The sequence below is a fragment of the Lissotriton vulgaris genome, chromosome 2_1 (assembly GCF_964263255.1).
Source record: "Lissotriton vulgaris chromosome 2_1, aLisVul1.2, whole genome shotgun sequence".
Classification (NCBI taxonomy): domain Eukaryota; kingdom Metazoa; phylum Chordata; class Amphibia; order Caudata; family Salamandridae; genus Lissotriton; species Lissotriton vulgaris.
In genome coordinates this window covers 1,028,160,651-1,028,183,967 of record NC_141687.1, presented here as the reverse complement: position 1 = coordinate 1,028,183,967, position 23,317 = coordinate 1,028,160,651, and the positions used below count along the sequence as shown (strand labels likewise).

Sequence of the window (23,317 nt, the reverse complement as noted above, 5' to 3'; positions counted from 1 at the left end):
TTATCCTATGGGGAAACGCGGCGCGCGGCCAGGTCTTGTCTCACTTCGGTGTTCTCAGACTGCTGAGACGCCGACAATAGTTATCTGGCGAGAACGCGCTTTTCAGCGCGTTATAGCAGAGACCTAAAGAACAAGTTACTTACCTTCGGTAACGCTTTTTCTGGTAGATACTATATCTGCCTGTGGATTCCTCACCTTGTGAATATCCCCCTTGCGCCAGCAACATCCGGAAATTCTTTTTCGTAGCCTCGCCCCGACGTGGATAGGACGTCACAGAGACACGGCTCCGCTCGCGACTCCGCTGACGTCACCGACGCCTACAATAGGCCCACGCCGGCGTGATGACATCAGTTCCGCCTTTTTTCCGTGCCATCGAGGCACACGGACGGACCAATGACAGTAGATATATACAAAGTATACACAGTATACAATAGTCAAGGCAAAACACACAGTGTAAAGCAAATGCAGGAAAGCAAATGAAACATTTCCTTGACATCAAAATAAATATACATTACAGTACAATAACTCTGGCATAGAAGAGTGGACAACGGGGAGGCGGGTGGGTCAGTGAGGAATCCACAGGCAGATATAGTATCTACCAGAAAAAGCGTTACCGAAGGTAAGTAACTTGTTCTTCTGATAGATACATCTGCCGTGTGGATTCCTCACCTTGTGAATAGAGTCCCACAGCAGTCCCCACTCCCGGAGGAGGGTGTCCACTCTTCTTAACCAGGAAATCCTGAAGGACAGAGCGCGCAAAGTGGCCGTCCCTCCTGACTTCGGTATCCAAGCAGTAATGCTTCGCGAAAGTGTGGAGGGAAGACCAGGTTGCCGCCCTACAAATGTCCTCCACAGGAACACCTCTAGCCAAAGCAGAGGTAGTTGACTTAGCTCTAGTGGAATGAGCCCTAATACCCTCTGGAGGATCCTTACCGGCCAAAGAGTAGCAGATCTTTATACACAGAACGATCCATCTTGATAAAGTTTTTTTATGAACCGCTCTTCCCTTCTTGCAGCCAGCAAAGCCAATGAAGAGTTGATCGTCCAAGCGACAGTCTTTAGTTCTGTCCAAATAAAAAGACACCGCCCTCTTAGGATACAGACGGTGCAACCTCTCCTCCTCCTTGGAAGGGTGTGGGGGAGGATAAAAGGTAGGGAGGGTAATGGATTGACCAAGGTGGAAAGGAGTCACCACCTTAGGAAGAAAAGCAGCCCTGGTCCTTAGAACCATCCGATCAGCATGTATGGTGAGGAACGGGGGCTTGGAACTTAGAGCTTGAAGCTCACTCACCTTCCTTGCTGAGGTAATTTCAACTAGGAAAACTGCCTTAAAGGTTAAAAGCCTCATAGGACATTTATGAAGAGGCTCAAAGGGAGAGCCCATCAGAAAAGTCAGAACAAGATTCAAGTCCCACTGAGGTACAATAAAAGGGGTAGGAGGAAACTTGTTTACAAGACCCTTCAAAAACCTCAAGACTACAGGTGACTTAAAAAGAGAGGGCTGATCAGGCAAACAAATAAAAGCCGACAGCGCTGAAAGATAGCTCTTAACTGTGGCAACTGCCAGCCCCTGTTGCGCCAAAGAAAGAGCAAACCGGAGCACATCTGATAAATGGGCTCTCAACGGATCAATATCATTCTCACCACACCAATTAACAAACCTAGACCATCTATAAGAATAGACAGTCTTAGTGGAGTCACGTCTGGCAGACAAAATGACATCCACCACATCAGGTGTGAGAGAATAGGAAATCAGGTTGCCCCGTTCAATCTCCAGGCATGAAGGTGCAATGTCTGGAGGTGGGGGTGTAGAACCTGCCCCTCCATCTGAGAGAGGAGGTCTGCCCGGAGAGGGAGACGGAGCGGCGGGTGAGAGGAGAGGTGGAGTAGATCTGTATACCACACCCTTCTTGGCCAATCCAGGGCGACCAATATAACTTGGGCCTGGTCTTGGCGAATTTTCCTCAGAACCCGAGGAATCAAGGGTATGGGAGGAAAAGCGTAAAGGAGTTGATTTCCCCAACTCAACTGAAACGCGTCCCCCAAGGCTCCTTGCATCGGATACTGGAGACTGCAGAATAACGGGCAGTGAGCATTCTCGCGAATGGCAAACAGGTCCACCCGAGGAGTCCCCCTCGTCCGAAAGACGTGACGCACCTTTCCGAATGAAGCCTCCACTCGTGGTCGGCAGAGAACTGCCGACTGAGACTGTCTGCACGCACGTTCAGAACCCGAGCCAGATGATTTGCCATCAGACAAATCTGGTGGTCCTGAACCCAGGACCAGAGACGCAGAGCCTCTCTGCAGAGACACTGCGACCCCACTCCTCCCTGCTTGTTGATGTACCACATCGCGGTCGTGTTGTCCGTCAGGACTTGGATCGACTGACCGCGAAGGGAAGGGAGGAAGGCCTTGAGCGCCAAACGTATCGCCCGCAACTCTAGAAGGTTGATGTGAAGCAACCTTTCCTCTGGAGACCAAAGACCCTTGACCTCCAGATCCCCCAGATGAGCACCCCACCCTAGTGTGGATGCATCCGTTATCACCGTGGCCACCGATGGAGGTAGATGGAAAGGCTTCCCTTGCGACAGGTTGCCTTCCACGCTCCACCAAGACAGATCCGCTGCAGTTTCTCTGGAGATCTTCACCGACTCCCCGAGATCTCCGTTGTGCTGATACCACTGCCTGCGGAGGCACCACTGGAGTGCCCTCATGTGCCAGCGTGCATGGTTGACCAGGAGAATGCAAGAAGCCATCAGACCGAGCAGGCGAAGGACCTTCAGGACTGGAACGACCGCTCCAGGGTAAAACAAAGGAATCATTTCCTGTATGTCGCGACTCCTTTGAGGTGGAGGGAATGCACGACAAACAGTAGTGTCCAGTACGGCACCTATGAACAGGTTGCGCTGGGAGGGCACCAGGTGAGACTTGGGTACATTTATCAAAAAACCCAACCTGAACAACAACTGAGTTGTCTCCTGCAGATGATGGAGCACCTTCTCTGACGACTCCGCTTTGATCAGCCAGTCGTCCAAATACGGGAACACAGGTATCCCCGATCTCCTGAGATGAGCTGCCACCACCGCCATCACCTTGGTGAAGACTCGAGGCGCAGTAGTAAGACCAAACGGAAGGACCGCAAACTGGTAGTGCTGCGACCCAACCGTGAAACGGAGATACTTCCTGTGCGACTTCAGGATGGGTATATGGAAATACGCATCCTGCAAGTCGAGCGACACCATCCAGTCTCCTTCCATCAACGCTTGAAGAACCTGAACAAGGGTGAGCATCTTGAATTTCTCCTCCTTCAGATAGAGATTCAAGATCCTGAGATCCAGGATAGGACGAAGCCTGCCATCCTTTTTGGGGATCAGGAAATACCGGGAGTAGCATCCCTGGCCCCTTTCCTGCTCTGGGACCACCTCTATCGCACCCTTTCGTAACAGAGTTAGAACCTCCTCCTGCAGAAGAGACAGATGTTCCTGGGTGCAAAAACCTTGACAAGGAGGGTAAACAGGGGGGAATTCCCGAAAGGGAAGGGCATACCCATTTTCTACAAGATTGAGAACCCAAAGATCTGTCGTAACCGATTCCCAATCCTGTAGAAAATGGGTAAGCCGACCCCCAACCGGACCCACATGATCCTGAATAGTGGATCTAGGGCTGCTTTTCTGCGGCAGGGGGGTTGGAAGAGGTGGAGGAAGAGGAGGGCTGACGTCCACGAGGACGCGCTCTTTGTTTTCCCCTGTACGATCTGTACACTGAATTTTGCTGCTGCTGCTGTTGCTGCTGCTGCTGTTGGCCTTGCCGGAAATTCCGAAAGGAGCGACCAAAGCCCCTGAACCTTCTGCCGGAAGAAGTGCCCCTGATCTGGAGGCCCAAAGACTTCGCTGTTGCTCTGCAATCCTTGAAACGCTCAAGAGCCGCATCCGCCTTCTTCCCAAAGAGACCTGAGCCATTAAAAGGAAGATCAAGCAGAGTCGCCTGAACATCAGCCGAAAAGTCCGATGACTTCAACCAGGCTGACCTCCTAGTGGCAACAGCGGTGCCCATAATACGAGCCACAGAGTCAGCAGTGTCCAGACCACTCTGAATAACCTGGCGTGTCAGAAATCACCTCCTCAAAATCCTTCCGGTTTGCGTCAGGAATTTTTGGAGCCAGGATACGCAAGGAGTCCATCAGGGCATGCACATACCTCCCCATTAGGCATGTTGCATTAGTTGACTTCAAGGCCATACTAGCCGATGAAAAGGTCTTTTTTGCCACCTGGTCCTGTTTCTTTGCTTCCTTCTCACAAGGAACCTGAGGAAAGGCACTAAGACTCTTCTTTGAACAGGCAGCCTGAATGACCAGGCTCTCCGGCGAAGGATGTGAAGACAGAAAAGCCGGGTCCTCAGGAGCGGCCCTGTACCTCCTTGCAACACTCTTTGATACCGCAGGAGCCGACAAAGGTTTCTTCCACACTTCCATAATAGGATCAGTCAAGGCATCATTGAATGGAAGTAAAGGCTCAACCACAGAATTCGGTGAATGCAAGACTTCATGGGGGTCGGTAATGGACATAATTTTACCGCACTCCCTGCAGGGCTTGAAGCCAGTCTTCTTGGATGACATCTTCGAAGAGACAGGATACAGAGAAGCAGAATTAAGTAACAAAACGGCAACAATGTACCAGTAGGCTACAGAGATTCCTGATAACCGTTAGCGTCGACGACGCGGAAAAAAGGGAACTGATGTCATCACGCCGGCGTGGGCCTATTGTAGGCGTCGGTGACGTCAGCGGAGTCGCGAGCGGAGCCGTGTCTCTGTGACGTCCTATCCACGTCGGCGCGAGGCTACGAAAAAGAATTTCCGAATGTTGCTGGCGCAAGGGGGATATTCACAAGGTGAGGAATCCACACGGCAGATGTATCTATCAGAAAATAGCCTACGTCCCTCCCATATGTACTACAGGCCAGATCAGGAGGTTTGTCAGCTCTGCAGAAGCACTTGGGTGTAAGTAGGTGCAATACAGGTAATTCAATTGAACGAGACGCAGCCGGGCTGAAATGGCGAAGGTTTTGGGGTGCCACGTATGCCTCCCTCCATTCCACCTCATCCAGTGGACCCAAGCGCCCATCCTAAAGTTTCCTTAATTCAATCAGTGCACACAGGAAAGCATTTCCTAGGTTTTTATATTTTATAGATCGGGGGGGGGAGGGGGGGGGGAGGGGGGTCAGGGGGGGGAGAGGGGGGAGAGGCGCGGAGGGGGGAGTCTCCAAGGGGTTATATTCGGGATGGTTCAGCTAGCACCTCCCTATAGCCTGACAGCTCAAGGCGGAATTTAATTTATTGAATACATTTTTATTTTTGGACTAAGAATTCTGTTTGAAGGTCTTGAAAGGATGGAGCACAGGAAAACTGTTTTTTTTATTACCGAATCCAGTCAGGCGCCTTGGAAAATTCACAACGTAATGCACAAGTTACTACTTGTGTAACGATATATCTGTAAGAGACATTAGTTAGTGATAGATTCCTTACCTTAGAATATCCCCAGGCGTCAGACTGGATCCGGAAAATTTTGCGTAGCAATACCCCTGCACGCCGGCAGGCGTCGTCCACGTCCGTCGTCGTTAGCGCCGGAATGACGTCGTCGGGAGTACTTAGAAGCCGCCCATGCGCGCGGACGTCAGTTCTGATACACAGCTTTTCCGCGCCAGATACGCAGAGCCATGATAGAACCAACACTGGTGCCATGAAACTAGGGCCCTGAAAGGGGATGACCTTAACACTAGATATCGGTTCGCAGAACGGGGAGGATGGGTGAGTCGGTAAGGAATCTATCACTAACTAATGTCTCTTACAGATATATCGTTACACAAGTAGTAACTTGTGCATCTGAAAGAGACATGTTAGTGATAGATTCCTTACCTTAGAATAGATACCCCAGCAATACCAACCCCGGTGGTGGGTCTGCGAACCAATAATCACACCAGAAAGTCCTGGAGGACAGAACGGCCAAAAAAGCCATCCCTCCGGACTTGGCTGTCCAGGCAATAATGTCTCGTAAACGTGTGCAGCGAGGCCCACGTAGCTGCCTGGCAAATATCCTGCAAGGGTACTCCTCGGCCCAGGGCAGTTGTAGTCGCCGTGGCCAGAGTAGAATGAGCCCGTAGACCCACAGGGGGTTCCTTCTTTGCCAAGGAGTAACACGCCTTGAAACACAAGATGATCCACCGCGAGATGGTCCGCTTGTGCACCGCCTTTCCCTTCTTAGCGCCCACATAACCAACAATGAGTTGGTCATCCACCCGGAACTGGCGTGTGCGATCCAGATAGTAAGAGAGCGCACGTTTTGGGTCCAGACGGTGGAGCCTCTCTTCCTCTTTCGAGGGATGCGGAGGCGGAAAGAAGGTGGGCAAGGTAATGGACTGCCCAATGTGGAAGGCCGTGACAACCTTGGGTAGGAACGAAGGTCTCGTCCGCAACACAACCTTGTCCGGATGAACAGAGAGGAAAGGAGGTGTAGAAGAAAGAGCTTGGAGCTCACTCACTCTCCTGGCAGAGGTGATGGCAACCAGGAAAGCAGTCTTCAAGGTAAGAAGACGGAGAGGACAGTTATGGAGCGGCTCAAAGGGAGCACACATTAGATAAGTAAGTACAAGATTCAAGTCCCACTGGGGCATCACGAAGGGAACAGGAGGGAACATATGAGTGATGCCCTTTAAGAATCTGTTGACAAAGGGGGACTTGAACAAAGAAGGCTGATCAGGTAGCCTTAAGAAGGCTGAAAGGGCAGAAAGGTAGCCCTTGAGAGTGCCCAGAGCAGAGCCCTGCTGGGCAAGAGAAAGAAGGAAGAGAAGAACCTCAGAGAGAGGGGCAGAGAGAGGATCCACAGCCTTTGCTGTGCACCATGCCACAAATCTGTTCCACCTGCAGGCGTATACCGACTTTGTGGAGGGACGCCTGGCAGCCAGAATGACATTACAGACTTTGGGAGGCAAGTCAAATGGCCTCAACTGTCGCCGCTCAATCTCCAAGCTTGTAGGTGGAGACTGGACAGGTTCGGGTGGAGGACGTCCCCTGCTGCTGTGACAGAAGGTCCTCCCGAAGAGGCAGACGAATCGGGGGATCGACTGACATGCTGAGTAGCTCGGGATACCAGTATCTTCGTGCCCAGTCCGGAGCCACAAGGATAAGCTGGGCCCGGTCGCGCCTGATCTTCTTCAGCACTCTGAGCAGAAGGGGTATAGGCGGAAAGGCGTACAATAGACCGCAACTCCACTCGCGGCGAAAAGCGTCTCTGAGCGAGTGCCGCCTTGGAAATTCCAAAGCGCAGAACCGATGACATTGCGCGTTCTCTTCTGTGGCGAATAGATCTAACCAAGGCTCTCCCCATTGCTGAAAGAGGCCTTGCGCCACGTCCGAGTTCAGACGCCATTCGTGATCTATCATGCACCGTCGGCTGAGTTCGTCTGCCCTGGCGTTCAGGGAACCTGCCAGGTGTTGAACCACCAGGGTCACGCCCTGATGTTCCAGCCACTGCCAGAGGTGCAGAGCCTCCTGGCAGAGGGTCCTCGACCCCACCACGCCCTGTTTGTTGCAGTACCACATGGCAGTGCTGTTGTCCGTGAACACCTGCACTACACTCCCCCGGACAGAGGGGAGGAATGCCTTCAGTGCAAGACTAATCGCCCGTGTAGGAGAGTAGGGTCTGCAATCCTATGATCACCCAGATTTTTTGCTTTTGTTTCACTGGTTTACGACTTTCTCTGGCTGTGGGCCTGCTAATCAGACCCACAGCCTGGCTGTTCTCTTTCTAAATTACGACATGTACCCTAGGTGCATTTACCAATTGGTACTGGGCCACCTTATCAGACCCTGTAACTCTGGGCATAGGTGTACCCAGGGCTGCCAGGGTCTGCAGCATGTATTATGCCACCCCTGGCTGGCCTCTTAAATTTGACACAACTGGCTGCATGACAGCTGGGGCAAAGTCGTGTATTCACCCTTTGCTGTAGATATAGTATACCTATATCTAACCCTAAAAATGGACACACAGATTCCTATCAGTCACTCCTATGGCAGGCCTTGACAATCCTGAAGGCAGAGTGCTTGGAATCGTGTGAGATGGTGCTCTGGCATGAGCTGAGCCTGTCTGCAGCTTGCGGAACCAAGTCCTAATAGCTGTTCCATGATATCGCATACCATATACTCTTAAGTGCATTATAATCCTCGCGGTTAAATGCTAACTTTGGTATTGCTTTATCAAAACATGTCGAGTAAGGTGTCATACGAATTGGAATACTAACCCCTCGCCAATTCTGGCGACGGGGTTAGCATTCCACCCTTCTAGAGGGACACGACATATATGTAACTGTGAACCCCGGTTAAAGTTAACTGAAGCCTCAGCTCCACAAAATGGATGCTGCCACCACAGACACGAGTCTGACCCCCTGCAGCTGGGAGTCCTTCCAGCGAGGGAGGCCTGGACAAAGGGTTTCCTGTCCGGGGCGGTGCTAGCACCGTCCCAGACATGGTTTTGTGTATCCTGGGTAGGCAGGGCTTTTCAGGAAGGTGACTGCTGAGTGGCACCCCGGTGCTCACTACGCATAGGCCGGTCAGAACCAGTTCCAGGGGCACACCAGCCCCTGGCCTGGGGAAAGTCCGGCATGGCAGAGGGGTGTAACCACCCCCCTCCTACTCCCACCCATAGGCAGGACCTAGTCACCGGGTCAGCCCCCTTTTTTAGTATAAAGATGGGAGCGGGCCCCCTGTTAAAATTAGATCATCTTTGGAATCAAGACACGACTTTCTGCGAAAGGACTTCACGATTTCTTCATCAAGATTCTCCCTTGTGGCTAAGGAGTAGTCACCCTGCATCCGCAGGCACCATCCTAAAGAACACTGCGGTCTGCTGCAAGTCCTTCATCACGAATCCGACGACCCAGCTCGACGAGACCCGGCTTCCCTGGCACCTCTGACCTCTACTCACCTCTACAGCCAAGCTGAGAACCGTGAGTGCGACGAGACCTCGAGGGACCGACGATCGCCAAGACTGCACGACATCTTTACAACAAGCCCACCGTGTCCTCCACGGGTGAGTGCTTTGGGGTCCGAGAAGCCCCGACCCTGCGCAGCTCCAGCACCCAAGGTCAGCCTCCCTGCATCTCCACGATCTGCGTGGGGCCCTTCTGCTGTTTGCTGTGCACCGCGTTGTTTGGCTACTAGCCGGCTGGCTTGTGGCCTTCTGAACGATGCCCGACGACATCACTGCTGCTGGTCTGGTTGCTCCAGACTGGCCCTTGCTTCCTTCTTGAAGAGAGGCACCCCGGACCCTCCTGGTCCACTCCAGATGCCATTTTAGGTCCACCGCGTGGGCTTGAATTTGCCAAGGCTTTGTTGCCCAATCCTGGGTCCAGCGACGCCGACAGCTTCTATCTTCGTGGGACAGCTCGATCCTCCTTCCTGGTCGCCGACAACGCCTCCTGGTCCGTGAGATCTCCGAGCCCAGCGTCACCCACACGCCTTGTCGGGGTGGCTACCATCCGGTGCCCTCCTGGTGCCCACTGACTACTGGCTAGTAGTCTCGAACTTGGTCCCCTCTGCTTTCAGGTGTCATCTTCCATCGATCCAGGCTTGGATCCACCGAACTTTCTTCACTGGTCGCCTGCCAGCAACTTCTTTCTTCCAGGCTCCTGGTCCGTCAACGAGGATTCCCGACGTCTTTTGAGTCCTATGCAGCTGCAGCCCCTGGGCTAGGTAACTTCGGCATTTCGGTGCCCCAGCATAGCCTCACTATCTGAGGGTCAGAATCTACTTTCGTTTTCTCCCTACCAGGTCGGGTTCGCCCGAGAACACTAACTTTGCAAATTCTAGCTACCATAGACTTTGTCCCGCATCTCGCGTGAGAGTGCACACACTGCACCCGAGTCCCCTGGGTCTCCTAGAAGTTATCTAACGATTCTATAGTCAAGTCCTAGCGATTCCAAAGGCTATTAGTACTGTACTCACCTGCTAGTAATTTCGCATTCCACTTTTCAAGTATATGGTTTTCCGTGCCCCTCGGGCATTTGTATATACTGTGCTAACTTAAGTATTTTCGTAAGAGTTTTGTTTTGTGCTTAGTACCCTGTCCTCATAAAGAGTACAGGGCTGTTGTGATTCTTAATAAATATCTTGTTTATTTTCATAACACTTGTGTGGTGTCCTTTCACTGGGTATTCAAGGGATATATGTGTGGTATAACAGCTGGCTTAACACGCCCTCTCGAGTCTTTAGCCTTAGACTGCTCGTATCCACGCTACTAGGATAGCTGGTCTATAAGGTTGACTTACAACCAATCATCAATAAGGGTTGCTGGACTGATACATAGTGTTCACTAGAATAGTGAGCACTGCATATCAGGCCACCTTCTCACAGCCCGCAGCTCCAAAAGGTTGATATGGAGCCGGGACTCCGCCGGAGACCAGAGGCCTCTGATCTCCGCCTCTCCCATGTGGCCTCCCCAGCCCTGGAGGGACGCGTCCGTCACAACTACGTGCTCAGGGTGGGGTAGGGAGAGGGATCTGCCACTGACCCATTCGCGGTCCGTGAGCCACCACTGCAGCTGTTTTGCAGTGCCCTCTGAGATCAGGACATGGTCAGACAAGTTGCCCTGATGCTGGGCCCACTGATACTTCAGGTCCCACTGCAGAGCCCGCATCCGCCACCGGGCGTGATGCACCAGAAGGATGCAGGAGGCCATCAGCCCCAGAAGCCGCAGCGTCAACCTGACCGAGACCCGGGATAAAGGCTGAAAGATCGGAATCAGAGCCTGAATATCCCGAACCCGCTGTTCGGGTGGATAAACCCGAAACTGCGCCGAGTCCAGAACCGCTCCGATGAAAAGGAGCTTCTGAGAGGAGCACAGGTGTGACTTTGGCACATTGATGGAGAACCCCAGCAGATGCAGGAGATCGGCCGTAGTCTGGAGGTGGCTGACGACTGTCTGGGGCGTGCCCGCCTTCAACAACCAGTCGTGGAGGTAGGGAAAGACTGAAACCCCTAACCTGCGTATATGGGCTGCGACCACTGCCATCACTTTGGTGAACACCCGTGGGGCGCTGGTAAGGCCGAAGGGGAGCACGGTAAATTGAAAGTGCTCATGGCCTACCATGAACCTGAGGTAACGCCGGTGGGCCGGCAGGACGGGGATGTGAAAATAGGCGTCCTGCAAGTCCAACGCCACCATCCAGTCTCCTGGGTCCAGGGCAGCTAAGACCTGAGCCAGAGTCAGCATCTTTAACTTCTCCTTCCGGAGGAAGCTGTTGACGTTCCGTAGGTCCAAGGTAAGGCGTAGGTCCCCTTTGCCCTTCATGGGTACCAGAAAGTAGTGGGAGTAACAACCACACCCTACTTCTGGCCCAGGAACGTGCTCGATGGCCCCCTTGGCCAAGAGGGCCGTGACTTCCTCTTGCAGAAGTTGCAAGTGATCCCCCGACACGCGGTGGAATTGCGGTGGCATGGCTGGAGGGGTTGCCTCGAAGGGGAGGGAGTAGCCCCTTCGGATGATTTGCAGCACCCACCTGTCCGACGTGACGGTGCGCCAGTGGAAGAGGTGATGGCGAACCCTGCCCCCCACTGGCATCACATGGGCCTGAAAGCACGGACTAGGAGGGTTTTGAGGCAGGTGCTGCGGGGGAAGGTGTGGACTGGCCGCACCATTGTCCTCGACCGCCACAGCGCTGTTGGACATTCTGCAGCGCGTGGCTGGCTGCACGTGTGGGGGCGCCCCTTCCTTGGCCACGAAAGGAGCGAAAGGCACCCGTTTGCTGGCGAGCGGATGGAATACCGCGCTGCATCTCGACCCTCCGCAAGGGTTTGGGTGAGTTTTGCCCGGACCTCCTCCGGACATTGTGGCAGCAAGTCCGCGACCGCGTCCCACAGGGTGTGGGTATAGCGGCCCAAGAGGCATGCGGTATTAACTGACCGCAGTCCTAAACTGAGGGACGAGAACACCTTCTTCCCGAACTGCTCATACCTCCTGGATTCCCGATCGGGCGGAGCCGTCAGGAATGCGGTCTGCGAAGTGGAGGCCTGGATGACCAGGCTCTCGGGGGTGGGGTGGGTGGACAAAAAGCAAGGGTCGCCCGGGGCCGGGCCGTAGCGTCTGGCCACGTTCCTATCCACAGGCAGACCAGTGGCGGGCTTGGACTAAGTGCCCACAAGAACGTCACACAAGGCCTCATTAAACAGCAGCAGAGGCTCACTGGAGCTTGCCTGCGGTTTAAGGACCTCTGTGAGGAGGTTAGTCCTCACGGCCGCGACAGAGAGCTCAAGGTTTAAGGCCTTGGGCGCCCGTGTCAACACTACATTATAAGCAGCCCCCTCCTCTGTAGCCACGGTGGGAGGGGAGACAAATCCAGTGTCTGGCGAGGTGTCAATGCCACTGGCTTCCCCAAGCTCATATGTCCAGTCCTGTGGTGACTGACACTCCCGTGCCAGAGGGTCCTCAGACCCCTCCCAATCACCCTTGTCATCCATCTCCTGTAGTACAGGCTCAACAGATGGGTCCTGTTCATGGAAATAGAAATCTCCAAAGGCCGTCGGGTGCGGCGCCCATCGGCGCCAATCCGGCGCCAGAACCGGACCGGGGTTAGGATCGGGGACGGTGCCCATAGCTGGCGCCGGGGGCGACACCCCTGGGGTCGGCATCGGCGAGGTCGACCGGCGACGACCTGGAAGCGGATCCAGAGAGGGCCTGCGGCGCCGGGACCGAAGCACCCGACCCGCTAGGCCCTCCAGCCGGGACCGTTGGGCCCGAAGGCGCCACAGAACCCGGCGGAGGAGGGAGGAACCTTAAGGCCATGAAGTACCGCTCGATCTCCTCCGGCGTCACGTCTTGCCCAGGGACCCGAAGGTGTGGGGCAGGTGGCGACGACTGCGACTCCGGCGGAGCCGCGCGGGTGGTATCACCAGAACCCCCGGCCGCATCGTGCAAGCGTCGGGGTGGGTCGGAGGAACGATGATGTCTCTCCGACCTCTTATGCCTCTTACCTGAGGACTTGGATCCTGACGACCAATGACCACTCCCGGAGCTGCGAGGGCTCCGACCCCGCGACCTGTCCCTCGACCTCCTGTGGGACCAGGACCTGGAGCGGCGCGGGGCCGACTGCCGGAGCTCCAGTCGCTTGCAAGAGCGCTCTCGCCTAGCCTTAGACATCAGGGCCCGGCAGTCGGAGCAGGTGCGGTCGTCGTGGTCGAGGCCTAAACACTTGAGGCACCGGCGATGGGGGTCGGTAACCGACATCAGTCGTTCGCACCTGGAACAGGGTTTAAACCCGGGCATCCCTACCGGCACCGTAGGAGTCGAAGACTTGAGCAAAGAAATTATCAAAAGATCAAAAAGTTTAGTCAAAAAAGACTAAGGGGTAGAGCTTCTCCGGATCTGCGCTAGCTGGCGCGGAAAAAGAGAAGAATTGACGTCAGCGCGCATGGGCGGCGTCTAAGTACTCCGGCGCTAACGACGTCGACGACGGACGCGGAGCCGCGAACGACGCCTGCCGGCGCGCAGGGGTATTGCTACGCAAAATTTCCCAGATCCAGTCTGACGTCTGGGGATATTCTAAGGTAAGGAATCTATCACTAACGTGTCACTTTCAGATCTGCGGTTAGAAGTATCCATCAGAAATTACTTTTTGCTCCCAGATTTTATGCCAGTTAACACTATTAAGCAAAATGGTTTATATCAATTATAACATGCAAGTAATCATCATGTTTTCACTTAAAGTGTTGTGCATTGTTTTTCCGACATCAATGCTGTAACCTCTTGGGAGAATCTTACTGACAGTTAAGAACCAGATAATCTAAGGTGTTGACCCAAGAAGTCCAACATCCGAAATAGGTAAAAATACCTCACAAGTCATGTCAGAACACACTTGTTTTAGTTGATTCTCATTGGCACCTTGTGTTAGTAATTTGACACCCAAAGAAATCTGAAAAAAATGCACTTGTGATCACTGTATTTAATAAAATAAACATAATTGTTGTTGAGTGTTGCACTGTAACAATGAACCTACCATCTGGTATAGGTCTTGGACTGGGATAATCCACAGCTTTTGGTACGTCTACTGTTCCAGGAGTACAAACAAAACTCTCATTTTGTGACACAGGTGATTCACTTTTGTTTAAAGGAATGTCTGTCACAAAGGAATGCCCATTTTCATCTGCTAAGCCTACTCCAGGTCCGAGACAGGGCACAGGAGAAGCAAATTGAAGATTTGAAGTAAGCATCCCTGGAGGCCATCCACATAATTGTAGACCCATCATTGTTAAGCTTGTCTTCATCTAAAACACAAACAAACCAGAAAAACATTTAGCAAATTTAACTGTTATAAAAGTTTCCAAACATTAACATACATTTTAATTAAATGGCTTGCAGTGTGAATTGAAAACAGAATACCTTATTAGTTATAACGTGCCTTTTTTAATGAGAGATTTTAATGTGCGATTTTAACAACCAAGATGCTTAATGTAGTGTATTAGGACACGTTCAACAATGTGGTTGCCTTGCACTTCCAGGACTTTGTAATTCTCTGTTATTTGAATGAAAGGTTCTATGTTGTAATGGAAAATAAAATGATTTACACAAGCTAAAATGATTATTGTGGATCCTGCTTCGGGACTCTCAAGAGCCTTAGGAAGGTGCTGAAATTTCTACCCATCAAAGCACGCCAAACTCTAGTGCATGCACTAGTCACATCTAAGATGGACTATGGCAACCTTCTCTATTTAGGGACCTTAGAGAAGAATCTGATCCGCCTGCAGGTCTTACAGAACGCTGCTGCCCGATTGGTGCTCAGACTACCTAGAAGGGCTGTGTAATGTAATGTAATGTATAGGCATTTATATAGCGCACTACTTACCCGTAGGGTCCCAAGGCGCTTCGACCGCTGCGAAACCCTTCCTGGCTTCCCTGAGAGATGGTCCCTTAATGGGTATCTCCAGGGTGAGACCAGGCATCCCCGGCGGTCTGGTGGGGCCGTTAGTGAAGATGAGGCAAGCTAATGCCCAGAGTTGCCGAGTGTGATCGCTGATCAGAGTGGGCACCGAGGCGAGAGAATTATCGAGTCCGCTGACCCTGGTCCAGAAACCTGCCGTGCCGGGAATCGAACCATGGTCCCGGGCCGTCCTCTGCTCTCGGGTCTGCCGCCTCTAACCAGTGAGCCACACTACTTCACTTAAGCCTCTAAAGCGGCTCTTCAGACCCTGCACTGGCTCCCGGTAGGAAGCAGGGTGGAATTTAAAGCACTCTGCACTTGCCATCGAATCGTCAATGGTAGGGCACCCCTTCCATTGCAGGGACTGCTGACACAATACGAGCCTTCCCGTTCCCTTAGATCTTCCGGCTCGGGGCGTCTGTCCATGCCCAAGGTGTCTAAAGCAAGGATGGGCGGAAGATCTTTCAGGCATCTGGCTGCGTTAAGCTGGAATAAACTTCCTGCGGCGTTGCGTCTTGAGCCATCCGAACCAATCTTTAGAGCCAAGTTAAAAACAATACTATTCACCCGGTAATAGGTTCTGCCCCCCTGTAGTTTCCCTGCAAGCACTGGCTCCACAGCGCGGGGACACGCCGCTGTGCGTCACCAAGCGCTTTACAAAACCCCCTATTATTATTATTATTATTATTAATTGACTCCTGGATAGGAAAACAGAAGGCCAAGTATAATAGCCACATACAAATTCATACTGGAAAAGAGTAGGCACAGGAGTAACCTTGCCTGACCAGTATAGATTTAGGAAGTATTCTGAAACACAGGTAGTTAGCTTCTGCTCTCATGTAATGCTTTACTCAGTGCACTATTTTTGCCATACGAGTTATCAGACATGGGTATGAGCCTGAAGCCATATTTCCTAGAGAAATGTGCTCTCCTACAACTACTAAACGCACTAAAAGAATTGCAGTCCTTGTTAGGGTTCTTTAACTTTGTCAAAGCCTTTTGGCAGCCAACAGTCCAGTTTACTTTCTTGTGCATTTTCTTGGAGGTGAGTTCTGTTGGCTGTGAGACGTCATCCCGGCGCCAACGATGGACCCAGACCGCAGACGACGCCTACTGACGCGCAGGGGTACTGCTATGCAAAACTTTCCGGATCCAGTCTGACGCCTTGGGATATTCTAAGGTAAGGAATCTAACACAAACCTGTTTCTTTCAGATCTTTGGCGCCATTTGAAGAATCCTCGGAAAAATGTTCAAAGTTAGTATGGTATGGTAATTAGTATGGTATGTCTTCTTGAAAGTTTCTGGATGATCTGTCAAGCGGCTGTAAAAAGGGGGGTCCCAAAAGGTGTTTTCCCCATGCAAATTCCCATAGAGATTTTAAAAACGACTACAGCCTGAACTGCTGAACGAAATGATACCAAATGTGACAAAGTTCAGAAAGTGACCATTATGTGAATTGGTGTAAAGTAGTTTTTGAGATATTAAAAAATCCAAATGATTATATCGAGAGACGTGAAGGCTCCGCAAAACCTTCCAATATTGTGATGATATCTGATTAGCTGCCAACACTTCAACCAGTGTTGGTAGTCATCTTGATGTGCGGACCCCCCTGGACTACAGGACCACCACCTCCCCCAGGTCAGTGTTTAAAATTAACGGGGTCACGGACACCTTGGCACCAGGGACCACCACCGCCCCGGGTCCAATTCCTTCTTCAATGAGAGGGAGGGGCCCACACGGCCCCCCCTCTTCCTTGGCCATATACGACACCAGGGGCCACCACCTACCTGGGGCCATCCCTGGCAGATGAAAGGAGGGGGCCATGGGGCCCCCCTCCTGGAGCCAATAGTGGTCATGGGGCAGACTCCTGATATGTCCTAGGATGCCCACCCTCAGGACATAGCTGTTTGCTTTTGATTGGCGGGAGTTCTGACAGCTCCCTCTAATCAAAGGCAAACATGCCGGTTCCAGCGGGCAGGAGCTGGCAAAGTGCTCCTGCTCTCTGGAAGCAGTGGTTCCATCTCTTTCCCTGCACACAGACATGCGGACAGGGAAAGAGATGAAAGATTCTTCTCAAATGCTGGGAGCTGCATTTTCAGCAGTTACCTTCGTACGAGAGCAATGCCAGCTTCCGCAGGAGGCATGGGGACAGCTGGGACGGCGGGGGCCTGGAGGCCCCCCGTAATCCCACAGTGAGGAGAAAGAGGCAAAATAACAGTAAGAAAGAAGCAAAATAAAGGTCAGAAACAAGCAGAAAGAGGAAGAATAAAGGTTATCAATGAGCAGAAGGAGGCAAGATAAAGGTGAGCAACGAGCAGAAAGAGACTTATTTACGGTCCGAAACTAGCAGAAAGAGGCCAAATAAAAGTCAGAAACTAGCAGAAAGATGCAGAATAAAGGTCAGAAACAAGCAGAAAGAGGCAGATTAAAGGTCAACAACAAGCAGAAAGAAACACAATAAATGTGAGAAACATGCAGCAGAAAGAGGCAAAATAAAAGTGAGAAACTAGCAGAAAGAGGCAAAACAGAGGCCAGAAAGAGGCAGAATAGAAGTCCGAAAGAAGAATAAACAGGCAAAATAGATGTAAAGAATGAGCAGCAAGAGGCAGAATAAATGCCAGAAACTATTAGAAAGAGGCAGAATAAAGGTCAGAAATGTGAGAGGAAAAATTAAGGTCAGCAAAAAGCAGAAAAGGGGAGAACAAAGGTCAGAAACAAGCAGAAAGAAGCTAAATAAAGGGCAGAAAAAGGCAGGATATAAATGAGCAGAAAGAGAGAATAAAGGTCAGCAACGAGCATCAAGAGGCATGGTAAAGTTGAAAAACAAGCAGAAAGAGGAAGAGTAGAGGACAGAAAGGAGCAGGTAGAAGGAAAATAGAGATCAGAAACGAGCAGCAAGAGGCAGAACAAAGTTCGGAAATGAGAAGAAAGAGGCAGCATAAAGGTCAGAAACTAGCAGAAAGAGGCAGTATAGAGGAGCAGAAAGAGCAAAATAATGACCAACAACAAGCAGAAAGAGGCACAATAGAGGCAGGAACTGAGTAGAAAGAGGCATAATAAAGGTCCGATTAGAAAGAGGCAAAATAGAGGTCAGAAACAAGCAAAAAGAGGAAAAATAATGGTCAGCAATGAGCAGAAATACGCAAAATAAAGGTCAGATGTGAGAAAAAAATTACAGAAACTAGATAGCCGCCATTACAAAGGCATCTGGTAAATTAAAGATCCAGGTCTTTAATTGCTTCCTGAAGAGATTCTCCTGTCCCAGGAGTCTAAGGTCTATGGGCATGGCATTCCAGGCCTGAAAGGCCAAAACAGTCAAGGTTCCCCCCCCCATGGTTTTATAGTGGAATCTGGAGATGTTAATCAGATTACCACCAGATGATCTCAACTTTCTGGAAGGATTATAGCGGGTATACCGCTTAGAGAGATACCTCGGTCCGATGTTGTTAAGAGCTCGAAAGTAATGCCCTTAAGGAAGCGATTTATATTACGGGACTTGAAAAGAGAAGGCTGATCAGGAAGCTGAAGAAAGGCTGAAATGGTCGAAAGATAGCCTTTAAGAGTGCCCAGAGCAGAGCCCTGCTAGGCCAAAGAAACAATGAAGAGGAGAACCTCTGAAAGGGGTGCAGAAAGGGGATCCACAGCCTTTGCTGCGCAACATGCCACAAATTAGTTCGATCTAGAGGTGTATACAGTTTTGAAGGAGGAACGCCTGACAGCAAAGATAACGTTACAGACTTCGGGAGGAAAGTCGAAAGCTGTCAACTGGCGCGGCTCAAACTCCATGCAAGGAGGTGAAGGCTGGATAGATTCAATGGAGGACCGTCCCATTCTGCTGCGACAGAAGATCTTCCCGAAGGGACAATCTGATTGATGGCCATGTGCCCAGTCTGGGGCCACCAGAATTACTTGGGCCCAGTCACGCCTGATCTTCTTCAGCACTCTGGGCAGAAGTGGTATAGACGGTAAGGCATATAGACGACCGTTACTCCACTTGCGAGTAAAAAGAGTTGCCTAGCGCGTGCTGACTTAGAAATTCAAAAGCGCAGAACAGCTGACATTGTGCAGTCTCTTCGGAGGCGAATAGATCTAACCAAGGCTCTCCCCACCACGGAAAGAGATCAAGCACCCCTTCAGAGTGAAGACGCTGTGAGAAAGTGCCATCTTTCTTGCATGGTATGCTCCCAATTTTTGCTGAACTGCTGATGTGCTTTGACTGAGTGTGCCCTAGGCTCCTGCCAATCAGGTGCTCAGGGCCTGTGTTCCTTCCCTAAAACTGTATTGAAGGTGAAACCCAATTGGCATCTCTGGCCACATGTCAGCCCCTGGTAAATGGTACCCTAGGTACCCAGGGCATTGTGACCAGAGAAGGCCTCCTCCCCCAGGATGGGCAGGGGGAAGCTTCAAAGGCATACCGCCTTTGTGAGTTTCTCCAGACCACTTGCTGTACTCAGCAACTGGCCCCCACCGGTTCTGACCCCCACTCTGGCAGGAAGACAGGCGGGAAAACCTACGTGAGGAAAGGGGGTGTGCCAGCCTGTGCCAACTCCACCCTTCAGGTGGGAGAGGCGAGGTGAAGCATCTTGAGGATGGGGAGCCTCGCGCAATTAGAGATAGGCTCCTACATCCCTCCCACAGGAGAGGAGCAGGATAGGGGGTGTACTCACCTCAGGACAGGGACCTATTGGTCCCTGCCCTTCTCCTACCTGTAACGCCCCTAAATGTTGTATTTAGTGGCACCCTGAACTTTCCTTCCTCAGATCCCGATTTCAAAACAAGAAAGAAGACCAAGAAGAAGGACACCTGCCGTGCAGCTGCTAACAAAGGGACGACACCAACTGACTTGGACCCAGCCCTACAGGCCTGTTGATCCTTGAACCTGCTCCTGCTAAATTCTGGCGTCTCCTGCGGACAGCAATCTCAAGAACCCCGGAGGACCTGCCTGCCTTGACCCTCTTAGAGACTGGGACTCCCACGAGCAGTGGCTCTGCTCAAACAGCAATACCCCTGGTACCAGCCAGGAACCGCGAATCCAGCCCACTCTGCACCAGCCAAGCCCGGCCTGTGCCCGAGCGAACAAAGACCCCGAGGATGTCCCCCTGGCAATTCTGACATGGAATCCAGTGCCCAAGGACCCTCCTCGACAACGACCCAGACGACGCCTGCAGGAGCAGGGACTCCTCCAACCGCGACCAGCAGAGGGTAAGATTTCCCGATGTCCAAAGACACCCCTGCACCCGGTGCCCCCCGGCCTCCTGTGCCCAGCTCCGGGGGGCCTACCTACCCTCCAAGATCCCAACTTACCCCTCGAAGTGTTGGTCGCTCCAGAAGATCCTACGTCCCAGAGCCCGCAGCCTTTGTTCCCTTCTCAAGATCTCCATTGAATAACATTGAGCGTCCGACAGCTCAAAAGCACCCTCCACCCAGCCGCCTGAGTGCCCCTGGCAGTGCAACCTTTGTCCTATCTTACTTCCCCATTTGCCCTGAGCAAGTGACCAGGAGCCCAGCTCTCACAGCCGCGTGGCCTGCTAGCCAGCAGCCACCAACCGAAGGCCCCCTGCCTCTCGTTGGATAACATTGGGCCTAACTACCTCTGCACCCGGCTGCCCCTGTGCCACCGAGGGTGTACCAACTGTACCTACCTGACCCTGGGAGACCCCTGAGTCTATGCCCAGAACCTTAACTCTGCCAGTTGAGTACTTACCTAACAACTGATAACTCACTTTTCTTCCATAGGCTAACATTGACTGGCTTCACTTGGAAATTCTTCTAAGTGTGGAGTTTTGGAACTTTAAAATATTCACCTAAAATCAACCGAACAACAAATTCCGATTTACTCACCTGTTATCAAGAGAGACCTCAGTGCTGCACCTTTTAGCCCAGCACAAACCCTGAAAAGTAATTTTAACCGTACTTACCAGTAACCTGAATTTTCTTCCATAGGAAACGATTGACTTTTTTTCTGTGAAATTTCTTCTAAGTGTGGATTTTTGGAAATTACAAATATTCTTTAAAAATCGAACAAACTACCAAAACGTAATTACTTACCTGTTTTAGATAGAGGTCCCAGTGCTGAACCTAGGAGTCCAGTACTGGATTACAAAAGTAACGTGAACATACTTTACCTACAAATTACATTTCCTTCCATAGGATAACGTTGGTAATTTCAACTTAAAAAGTTTCCAAGTGCCAACTTTTAAAATACAATAATATTCCTTAAAAATCACTACTGTAACCAAAACGCTTTTACTCAACTGTTTAGAGCCCATGTCCCGGGACTGAATCTAGGATCCAGTCCTGTGGTTAGTAAAATAATCTACAAAGTAACTAATTGCATTTAACTGAAAATTCCCATTGAGCTCAATGTTGCATTGTGTTTGAAATTGTGTTGCCTATTGCAACAAACTAACTATTGCATTCAAAAAGTCTATTGCCTATTTGAAAAGTATTTAACTAAAGTAACTCATCCTGAGAAAGTATATTTTGATACCTTGTTTGTTTTAAAATAAAACAACTATATCTTTTGATACAAAACAATTAGCCTAGAGTTCAGTTCTTGAGTGTGTGAGACTATTTGCTGACTGAGTGTGTACAACAAATGCTTTACACTGTCCTCTGATACTGCCTTACTGCTCGACCAAGCTACCACTTTAGAGAGTAAGGTTATATCTAACTTTAGCCTCTGCCAAACCTCTGGGGACTGGGGACTCTATACACACTGTACCTTACTTTGGTCCAGTATATATAGAGCCACTTTCCTACAGACGCCATTTGTGATCCATCATGCACCGGCGGTTGAGTTTGTCTGCCCTGGCATTCAGAGACCCTGCCAGGTGTTGAATCACCAGGGACATGCCCTGATGTTCCAGCCACTTCCAGAGACAAAGTGCCTCCTGACATAGGGTCCATGACCCCACCCCGCCCTGTTTGTTGCAGTCCCACATGGCGGTGGTGTTGTCTGTGAACACCTGCAATACTATCCTTTGACAGAAGGAAGGCATGCCTTCAGTGCAAGACGGATCGCACAAAGCCCCAGAAGGTTGATGTGGAGCCCGGACTCCGCCGGAGACAAGAGGCCTTTTATCTCCGCCTCTCCCATGTGGCTGCCCACCCTAGAAGTGATGCAACTGTCACCACTGTGAACTCTGGTTGGGGAAGGGAGTGGGATCTGCAGTTGACCCAATCCTGGTTTGTTAGTGCCCTCAGAGATCTGGACTCAATCTAAAAGATTTCCCTGATGCTATGCCAACTGGAACTTCAGGTCCCACTGCAGAGCACGCATATGCCACTTGGCATACTCCACCAGCAGGATGCAGGAAGCCATGAGGCCCAGTAGCTTCAGGGTCTGTCTGACCGAAACCCGGGATAGAGGCTAAAAGATCGAAATCGTAGCCCGAATATCCCGTACTTGCTGCTTGGGAGGATAAGCCCAAAATTGTGCTGTGTCCTGAACCGCTCTGTTGAAAAGGAGCGACCGAGAGGGAATTAGGTGTAACTTCGGCACATTGATGGTGAACCCCAGTGAATGCAGGAGACCAGCCGTAGTCTGGAGGTAGGAGACGACAGCCTGAGGCGAGCCCGCCTTCAACAGCCAGTCATCAAGATAGGGGAAGACTGGAACTCCTGATCTGCACAGATAAGCTGCGACCACCGCCATCACCTACGTTAACACCCAAGGGGCGCTTGTTAGGCCAAAGGTGAGCCCGGTAAACTGAAAGTGCTCAAAGCCTACTGTGAACCATAGGTAACGCCGGTGGGCCGGCAGGATGGGTATCTGAAAATAAGCGTCCTGTAAGTCCAACGCTACCATCCAGTCTCCAGGTTCGAGGATAGACAGGACCTGAGCCAATGTTAACATTTTGAACTTCTCATTCCGGAGGAAGCGGTTGACGTTCCTGGGATCCAAGATAGGACGCAGGAACTTGTCCTTCTTGGGTACCAGAAAGTAGTGGGGATAACACCACAACCGACTTCTGGGGCAGGAACTTGTTCGTTGGCTCCCTTGGCCAAGAGAGTCGTAACTTCCTGTTGGAGAGGGTCAAGAGATCCTCCGACATGAAATGGAATTGAGGTGGCATGGACTGAGCGGTAGTCTCGAAGGGGAGGGAGTAGTTCTTTCAGACTATCTGCAAAACCCACCTGTCCGACTTGATGTTGAGCAAGTGGTGGATGTGATGGCCAATCCTGACGCCCACTGGCGAATGGTGGCCCTGAAAGGTCGGACTAAGAGGCTGCTGCAGAGGAGGTGCAGGTGGACTGGCCCTCCCACTGGCCCCCAGACCCACGACGGTGGGTACCACATCCCCACCGCGCAGAGGGTGCACAGCTTGCGCAGGCTGTGGCTCTGGATGGAAAG

At 51.5% G+C, this 23,317-nt stretch overlaps 1 protein-coding gene across 14 annotated transcripts in view; it reads right to left on the bottom strand.

Moving 5' to 3' along the window:
• Positions 1-23,317, bottom strand: part of BAZ2B (bromodomain adjacent to zinc finger domain 2B) — a 1,380,234-nt gene that overhangs the window by 232,455 nt on the left and 1,124,462 nt on the right. For all 14 annotated transcript variants that reach the window (XM_086956655.1, XM_086956643.1, XM_086956644.1 and 11 more), the window contains one exon: positions 14,041-14,308. In XM_086956655.1, the coding sequence (XP_086812781.1) occupies positions 14,041-14,308 (268 nt within the window). The remainder of the gene's footprint in view (positions 1-14,040; positions 14,309-23,317) is intronic.